Source organism: Capsicum annuum, chromosome 5 (assembly GCF_002878395.1).
Source record: "Capsicum annuum cultivar UCD-10X-F1 chromosome 5, UCD10Xv1.1, whole genome shotgun sequence".
NCBI lineage: Eukaryota > Viridiplantae > Streptophyta > Magnoliopsida > Solanales > Solanaceae > Capsicum > Capsicum annuum.
Window position 1 is genome coordinate 173,496,921 of NC_061115.1, and position 10,251 is coordinate 173,507,171.

Here is a 10,251-nt window from a genome sequence, read left to right on the forward strand (position 1 = left end):
TATAAGTCATGGGAACTTGGATAAGTGGGGAAATATCCATATTTCCCTCACTTAAACTATAGTTAATTCCTGTCATAGGATACGATTAACCCTTACGAGTCATACCCAACCTGTACGAGTGGTACCCACCTCTCGTACTATAGTCTTTCCCTTTGAACCTAATACTGTCCAAGGTACGACACCCCCCCAAAACTAAGTCTTATCAAATCATACGACTAGTACCCAAAAATCATACCCCTGGCTGAATAGAATCAGGAGGTTTGAACAATGACCATCATACGAGTCTTGGGTATGACTCGTACCCTGGCTTATGGCTCATGGTGAGCCACTCATACTCAGATCCAACCTAAGTTATCAAGTCTAAGGTTAAATGAAGAAACCAAATAACCTATATCCATCGATACAACTCATACCACCCAAGTCGTACCCATTCCAGTGACTAAATCCATCTCACCAACCAATATTGGTTAGTATACGATTGGACTATACCACTCGTACCCAAGCATACAACTTATTCCCTAAGTCGTATCTTTCCTAGAAACCAAAAATCAAGAAAATTTTCTAAGGTCCACAAACCAGGGTGTTTCAAAAGGTCCCCCAAGCCTAAATCAATATTATAGAGCTGATGAAAATGTCAAAATTGGCATACAAGGTCGTTAAACTAAAGTTTATGTTTGATAGTCAATCCTTACCAGTGAAGACTTTAAAATAGAAAAATGGCTCTAAAAACCAAATGAACTTTTGGTAACTAAATCGATAGCTCCAACAAATCACAAATGACTTGAGGTAGCTTTAGGAAAGCTCTAAATGGTAAATGTACGGAAATGTAGAAAGTCACCTGGAGGGTTATTGCACAAATATTGTTAAATTGGTGAATGCAATGTTTGACTTTGATGGATAATTTCCCATTTTCGCTCTTATTTATGAAATAAACATGATACTTGCAAAATTATTTCAAGAGAGGCATATAGAGTTGGTGAACTCACTAAAGACTTGATCCTTCAAGGGAAAAATAAGCATTTAAGTACATCCATTTAGGAAATAAGTTGTTGCACCATCAAATTCCCAATTTCAAGTTCAGTATAAAAGATCATGGTGATATTGTCCACGGTCGATCTTCAAAGAAGATCTTGTACATGTAGAGTTTTGACTTTAATAAAATACCTTGTCCACTTTCTACGGTAGATCTTTGAGCCCAATATCATGCACAATTTAGAAACCAAATTTATAAGTACTCATCTTCATATTATTTAGTGGAAAAATAGATAATTATATATTGTGAGAAAATTAATCAGGTGCCTTCTGAAGATTTTTAAATTATTACTTTGGAGATTTTGGAGAGAGAAATACCTCTTTCATATTTTAACCTAATTAAATCGGGAAGAAGGCAAATAAAGAGGAGACATGGAGTCGAGAAATCTTTTCCAACTAGAAAAATAGGTGCTCTATATGTAAGACGATTGGCCACAAAAGAAATACATACCCAGATCAAAATGCTCTATAATTATTATAATAGTAAATAGTCTTGTTGTTGTTTTAATTATGAAGTTGATAATTTTAGCTTATTTTAGTTGGTAATGTATGTTATTTAATATATAAAATATATTTTTATTTATGGTCCAACAACATTCGTATGTGTGCGAACAACTTCCATTACAATATATGTTATATCTGTTGCAACAGATGATTCATTTGTTAAAAATAATCCAACGGATATACATATCTATTGCAGCAGATGAATAATATGTTTGGTTATTTCCAACACACACTGCATATGTTTGATGTGAAATATTTCATTAACTTATGATTAGTAAAAAAATAAATTTATTTAACTATCATTATCATTCAATTAATAAGTTTAGTTACAATCTCAATGAATTACATAGTATTACATGATAAATGAAGTGTATAACCTATTACAACAAATTATAACCTATAGAAACTGATATCTATGTCTGTTTGATTATTTCCAACAGATGAATCATTTGTTATAATAGATTCTATGTTTGTCTACTTTGATGTGAAATGCTTCACTAAATCATCATTAGTAAAAAAATGTTATCAATTGACTACTTTGATGTGAAATTCTTGATTAAATCATGATTAGTAATAAGAAAATTTATATAACGATAATTATCTTTCAATAAATAAGTTCAATTACAATCTCAATGAATTGCATAATAATTGCATGATCATATAAGTGTATTTGTCCTAAATAGAGTGAATAATTGACTAGTTTGATGTGAAATGTTTCATCAAATCATTATTAGTAATAAATAAAGTAATTTAACTGTAATTAGCTTTTAATTAATAAGTTCAATTATGATTTCAATGAATTTCATTGTAGTTACATGATCAACAAAGTTTATTCGTCCTAAATAGAGTGATCAATTGACTAATTTGATGTGAAACGCTTCACTAAATCAAAATTAGTAATAAATAGATTTATTTAACTATAATTAGTTTTCAATTAATAAGATTCATTACAATCTCAATGAATTACATAGTAATTACATGATCAATTAAGTGTATTCATTCTAAATAAAATGATTAATTGACTAATTTGATGTGAAATACTTTATTAAACCATCATTAGTAATAAATAAATTTATTTAATTTTAATTAGCTTTCAATTAATAAGTTTAATTACAATTTCAATGAATTACATAGTAATTATATAATCAACTAAGTGTATAACCTATTACAACTGATTATAGCATGTTGCAACAGATGGCTATATCTATTTGATTATTTCCAATAGATGAGTTATTTGTTGCTACAGGTTGGCATTTTTGAAATAAATGTCTATATTTATTTGATCATTTCCAATAGTTGAGTCAGTTGTTGCAATAGGTTAGTCATATGTTGCAATAGATATCTATATCTATTTGATTGTTTCTAATAGATGGGTCATCAGTTGTGTTGCAATAGATGTATATAATTGTTTGATTATTTCCATCAAATGAGTTATCTATTGCAGCAAACGTCTATATATATTTGATTATTTCCAACAGATGAGTCATCTATTGCATTACAATAGATGTTTATATTTTTTTGATTATTTTCAATAAATAAATAATCAATTGCATAGCTTAGTCATTTATTGCAACAGATGTCTATATCTTTATGGTTATTTCCAACAGATGAGTCATCTATTATATTGCAATAGATGTCTAAATATATTTGATTATTTCTAGCAGATGAATCATTTATTGTAATTGATAATGCTCCTGTTTTAATATTTGAAATTAGTAATCTATTTTTAGTAATAATCGGTATTTTCCAAATCTAAAGATAAAATAGAATTCATGACAAAATAATTGGACATCACTTCAAATTAAATATTGTCATCACCAATTAAGTAATATAATTAATGAAAGATACTAAAGATAAAATATTTTTATGTTATCTAGAAATTATCAATTACACATCCAGATAAGTCAAACAAATTACAACCCACATTAAGGCTCCAAACTCTTCCATGTTACCCTAGCACCCAAACCTCTTACATCCTTGCAACTGTATTGTCATTCAATAAGGTCTTGGAGTTATCATACTAGTATCAATAATCAAATGTTCAATAAATGCAAGTGAGTATGACTTGTACGTGACACTAGTCCCATTTATAAGAAGGTTCTGTTTTCAAACTTTAAAAAACCATCGTTTGTTAGAGAAACTTTTCCAAGTGATCCATTATACCACTTTGCTTCAACAATTTTGAGAATAACTCTAACAAAGGCTCCATGAAAATCAAAAAATCCCACTCTTCATAAATTAATGTGTTGCAATCATAAATATTCATGACTTCCTCATTCATAATGATCTCAAAAGTCACAAAATATTTATTCTTTAAGTTCATCACTGAAAAATCCACTTTGACCATGTCCAATCTATGGCATTCAGCTATGAACTCTTCCCATTATAGTAATCCATCGTGTACGCATCCTATTCACACTCAGCAAGTAACTCTTCAATTTTCTGTCACTAGATTTGTCACTTCTTTGCTGAGTTTATTGTACCTACTTAAGAAGTTACTATAGAAGTAGAGGTCAATGATCCTATCCCTGAGATCATAGTACTCAGTGAATTTATGATGCCTCTCCTGCATGAGGTAAAGAATTTCATCAATATGTTGATGTAAGAATACAATTTAAATAAGTTAGTAACTTATAATAACAATTGAAAAGATACAACAGATGAATTATCTATTGCAACAGATGAAAATTCTGTTCAACATCTGTTGCATAAATTCTTTGAACCTATTAAAAATTACCCAATTTACTGCAAACTAATAAAACAGATGGGTAATATATTGCCACAGGGGACTTGTCTATTATACAAAAATAGGAAATCTATTGCAATAGATGTCATCTATTGCAACATATCTATGAATTTGTTAACAGATTACCCATTCTTATGCAATAAATAAATAATCTATCATAACAGATTAGTTATCTAAATAAGCATACCAATAAAATTGAATAAATAATAAATAAAAGGTTAGAAAAAGTAACTTATCCAGTCCTCATACCACTACTCCATATTTGTCATGTTCTTGAAATAATTTAGCCCAAATTTATGCATGAAGTAGACTTATGAGGCCTTTTTTTATTTCATGAGCGTGTTCATCTTTGTCTTCTTATGGATTTCACCAACTTATTAATATTTACCTTTATCAGTTGTCTCTGCTCTCTTATGTCCCACTAAAGTTGTTCAACAATGAAAAGAAAATGAGTTATAATTTTTCTTGATTTAATATTTGATAGTACCTTGAAAAATACTTTTTTCCTCCTATTAATCTCCAATTGAGTGTATGGCTATGTAATCTTCCTTGATGGTTTGACACCCCTCTTAGATGTCCACTCCTTAATAATAATAGTCAGAGCATTAATATTTAGTCATGTTGTCATGTTTTCCCTTGCATTCTTGGCATTTGTGTGCAGAACATGAGCTTGAAGAGAGACTGAAAGAGGTGGTAAGCCCATTGAAAGGGTGAATCCACCATATCCATCACCAGTATGACAATCATAGTAGTCAACTCTTTTTTTCAATAAAAAATAAGCATCATCAATATGCTAATCATTATCTCTGACATCAGCATCATTAACACTAATACCCAAATCTATTACAACATCAGTCAAAAACTCAACAAGAACAAGCTAACATTCCCTAGGTACTTTCCTTTTGGTAGTTGTTCCTCCAACTAATTTTTTTATCAAGTTCACCTTAGGGTATGGTTTTGTTTCAACAATCCCTAGATTATGAAAGTCTGATATCTCCAACACTTGCCAGTAGGTACAAGCCAGGGATGGACAACTTATAAATAAAAGTAGATCTATTAAAATCAACGTATAATTTGTAGGAGACTTTTCATCTATTGCAATAGATAATAATATATTACAATAGATTATCCATATGTTGCATTAGTTTACAATATATTGAATAATTTGTTAAAAGTTTTAGCGAACTTGAGTAATAAATGACTCACCTATTGCAATAGATTACTCATCTGTTGTAACAAATAAGTGAACTATTGTAATAGATTACCAATTTGTTACATTCGTTGCAGTAGATAGGTAATCTGTGGAGAAAAGTTGTAATAGATAGTTCATATGTTGCAAAAAATGGGTAATACCTATTTGTTGCAACAAATGGATAATTTATTGCAAAAGATGATAAATCTATTACAACAAATGAATTATTTGTTGTAGTGTGTTAATTTAAGTAAAAATATTAACTTGTTAATTTGAGTAAAATTATTCTATATAAATGAAGACTTACTGCATTATCAAAAGGGTTGAAGAGATCAAGAGGATTCATCCTTGAGTTTTTCTTCAAAAACAACCACCTAAGGATACTTGAATGAATAATTCTTTTGAATAGTCCTTGACTTGCTGTTGAAGGTGAGGAATGACTTCAAATTTCCAAGAAAAAAAATATAAACATGATGCAAATAAAAAATCAAAATAGTTATTCAATAGCATAAATAAATGAAATACTAAAGAAATAGGGGTAAAGATTAGCATGAAATCTAAAGAAAATCCATAATAAGTTGATCGTGTTTGGAGATAACTTTGTCAATAAATATAATAGTCAAGAAATAGATTTTATATCACTAAGGATAATTTTTAAATGTCTCCAAATTCTAAGCAAGCACCAACAATTCAGGTTCTGTGACTTTGTTAGTGTCTCTGGCCCATAAAATAAAATACATAAACCAAATTAAGCATAATGGCTCCGTGTGCTTCTTCAAAAACCTTTTATTTTTTAGATCATCTATCAACTTCCTGTCTTTGTAGCTTGGTCCAACAATAGCCAATAATTTATTTATTTTGTCTTTGACTTCGTTGATTTTAGTGGGTGGTTTGGTTAGTGTCTTGTCTTTTTTTTTTATGCATTGGCTGATTTAAGTGTCTTGCTTGCCTTTGACCTTTTTTATGACATCTCAGGCCAGTCACTATGGAAAACTCTTTAATACCAAAAAAAATCCCAAATGCCACAGTAGTTTATCCAAATCTCATTCATCTTCTTGTCCTTATCCTTTAATAGTTCATCATCATCACCCTTATACTTTATCTTGCACTTGACAAGACCATACACCATAGTCATTTAAAAGAATGCATTGTTATCCTACGACTGATCAAGAAAGTATCCAAAATAGCTGAACTTAAAGTATTCCTTCAATTTTTCATTCCTCAGTATCTTTCTAATTCCATCAAAAATTTTATCCATGATAAATTTAACTACAAAATCATCAGTCAAATCTATAAGGTTATCTATAGTCATCTCAACTTGAAACTTGTCAATACTAAAAGTTTTTAATAAATCATGTTGCGCTTTCGATCTACATTAACGATCAATTGATGATAGCTTAACATCATTAGCAACATTATCATCAGCTTTTTCCTCTCCATCCTCTCTTTTATTTTCCTCTTTAGCATATTCCTCACTTTTCTTTCCATCTTGTTTCTTCGCGTATCCTTTCTCACTATCTTTTTCCTCTTCATCCTCACCTTCATCCTGACCATTCTCTTTATTTCCTTTATAACTTTCTTTATTATCTCCATCCTCATCATCTCCATCTTTTTTCTCATTTTTATTTCCATCTTCCTCATCTATAACTTCTTTCTCATTTCCCCCACCTTCCTTTTCTACATCATATCTAGCTCTTTTAAATGATTTTCCTTTAATATCTTCTTTATTAGCTCTTTCTACATCTTCATTCTCTTTTTATACATCTACATATGGTAACACTTTATTTGTTTATGGAAGGACTTGTTAAACAAGTTCTTCTAATGGTGTTTGTAATTTAGCTATTTTACTAGCTTTGTCAGAAGTTGATCTACTCTCTTTTATTTAGGGGTCATTTGTCTACAAACAAGAGGAAAATAAAAAATATTACTATTGTGTGCATCATTAAAAATGACATAATATTGCTGCAGATAAGTCATCTGTTGCAATAGATAGGTCATCTATTGCAACACATAGATCATTTGTTAGAATGAATCAAAATTATTTTGTTACTTTTTTGCTTTCTTCCAATTGATGACCAATCTGTTGCAATAGATGAGTCATCTGTTGCAAAAGATGGGTCATCTATAGAAAGAAACATAACAATAAATACAAATGATCTAGTTGATTCCAATAGATATTTAATATCTTCCCATAGATTCTTATTTTTTGCAACACATTACACATCTATTGGGTAATATTTTTACTATGCATATATATATAAACAAGAACACCAACAACAAGATATATCACATCAAGAACACCACCACCAACAACACCAAGCTATATCACCTTGAACAACATCAGTGTTTTTACCAATACACTAAAAATAACAATAACACCACCAACAACACCAAACATATCAAGAAAATCAAGAACACCAACAATACTACCAACAACACCAACAAAATTAAAAATACCAAGAACATACCTAGAACATAAATGACACCAACAAAACAAACAACACCAAAAATGCCAACACCACTAACAACACCAACAAATATCAAGATAAGTGATTTAATACAACAACACAAATAACAAGATAAAATTGTCACAACAGATATCTCCAAAAAAAGTTAAAGTTTAAGTTTCACTAGTTTTACAACAACGTTCGAGAATAAGAATAAGAACAACAACAAAAAAAATACAACCAACACTAACAACACCAACAACACCAACACCAACAACAACAACAACAAAATTAAGAATACCTAGAACACAAACAACACCTAGAACACAAATAAAACCAACAAAACAAACAACACCAACAACACTTACAAACAATTCCAGCAAACACTAACAACACAAATAATACCAGGTGAAGTTATTTAATTCAATAACACAAATAACAAGACAAAATTATCACAATTGATATCTCCGAAAACAAGTCAAAATTCAAGTCTTACTATTTTTACAAAAATATTCGAGAACAAGAACAACAACAACAAAAAAGAATCATATTTCACTCAGAAAATGTACCATATTTATATCAACCACCGTATTAAAAGAACAAATACCACAAGTTAGGACTTTCTCGGGTTCTTCTTTTCTTTTTTTGAGCATCAAATCTCAAAATTGTTAGCCCAAACTTAAAGAAAATATAACTAAAGTTCTTTTTTTTTCTTTATTAACTAAAAAAACTCTAATTTTTTGAAAACCAACAAAAAGAGAAGTCTTTATTTTCGAAGAGAGATAAATGAATGGCTACAAGGAAAGAAGAAAAGATAAATAAGTTGATTAATGACTTATCGGAGATTTAAAATCATCGAAGAGGTTGCCAGTGGAGATCCGTTGGGAAGTTTTTAAAGTTTTGTTGGGAAGAGAGTTTAAAAACATATCAAGAGAAAGAGAAAAGAAAGTCGGTTATTCCTTTATTGAAAACTAATATGAAAATAATGATTGGGGTTCCCTTCCTTATGTGTTTGTATCATCTGTACTATATTAAAAGTGTGAATGGCTTTAGAAATGTTATTTGAATTTTTTGCTCTTCATTAAAAGACTCTGCATCATACAAAATCATCTTTTTACTATTTTTCTCAAATAATTTTATATTATTTAAAGGTAAAAAGGTTTTCTTATTACAGTTGAATATCTAATTTTATGATAATGTTTTTGGTTTGATTCATGAGTAGTTCCATCAAAAAAGGATTGCTAGGTTCTCCAAAAAAATATTTTTATTGTTATTTTTCCATGACTTTTATAGAAAGAAAAATTGTCTGAATATATATGAAAACATGCAAATTCCTACTAAAATAATAGTTAGTATCCTTCGCAAATAGAAAAGGGAAATATACAACATGCACTTTTTTTCAAAAAAATAAATAAGAGATGACCAAAATATGAGGATATATATATATATATATATATATATATATATACGGGCATAATCTAAAGCCTCTATTAAATCATCAAAACCTTTATAGAAAGGGGTTGTATAGTCTTTTATAAAATCTATTACCTCTGTCCATGTCTGAAATACTCCCTGTGTCTTTCTCCTAAAAACAACATAAAATTTAAATTTTTTAGTGCTATTTTTCTCAGTAAAATAATAACTTAAAGCATTCAGGACTGAAATAAAGTATCTAATGTCTTTTGGTGTCTTTTTGTAGGAGATTTATTACTGATTCTTTTTAGACAAGTATTTGCTAAGTGCTCTATGCTACCACAGGTAAAACATTCTAATTTCATTCTTTGTTTAGTTGTTATTTTAGATAGCACACTATTTATTAATCTGTTTTGGGTAAAACTTGATCTTTGTCTGGTAAAACTTGATCTTTGTCTACTTGGGGATGCTGAAAAAAGGTGTCCTTTTCAGCTTTTAATTTGTATCCTTTTTTATTAATGAATAATCTACTTTTATAAAAAACACTATACTTTAAATAGTATCACTTTTTTTCTCTAATTATTATTTTATTTATCTTTATAATATCTAAAATTAAGGAATCCTAAATAAATAGTTATAATTTTAAAAATTATGAGGTCCTAATAAATATGGTAAAAATACATGATAAAATATATTAAGAGAATTATTAATTAAATTGAATAAAGTTTTATTTTTAAAATATTTGCTAAAGTTTTTTTGTAAAATGTTATTTAATTTTGTTTAAACCATACTATCTCCTTGAAACACCCCAAACTTTGGCCCTTATAAAATTTCTCGAGTCTTGAACATTCTGTTCATCATACGACTTACACCATACCACTCGTATGGTGTAGATACGGGTTAAGGACCTAGTCGTG

The 10,251-nt window shown here is 29.2% G+C and overlaps 1 protein-coding gene across 1 annotated transcript; it reads right to left on the bottom strand.

The window, feature by feature from the left end:
• Positions 1–6,849: 6,849 nt before the first annotated feature.
• LOC107871947 (high mobility group nucleosome-binding domain-containing protein 5-like) lies at positions 6,850–9,479 on the bottom strand. The gene is made up of 2 exons (XM_016718788.1): positions 9,470–9,479; positions 6,850–7,226 (listed from the first exon to the last, which is right to left on the bottom strand). The coding sequence occupies exons 1-2, from the start codon at positions 9,477–9,479 to the stop codon at positions 6,850–6,852; spliced, it is 387 nt and encodes a 128-aa protein (XP_016574274.1).
• Between the last annotated feature and the right edge of the window lie 772 nt (positions 9,480–10,251).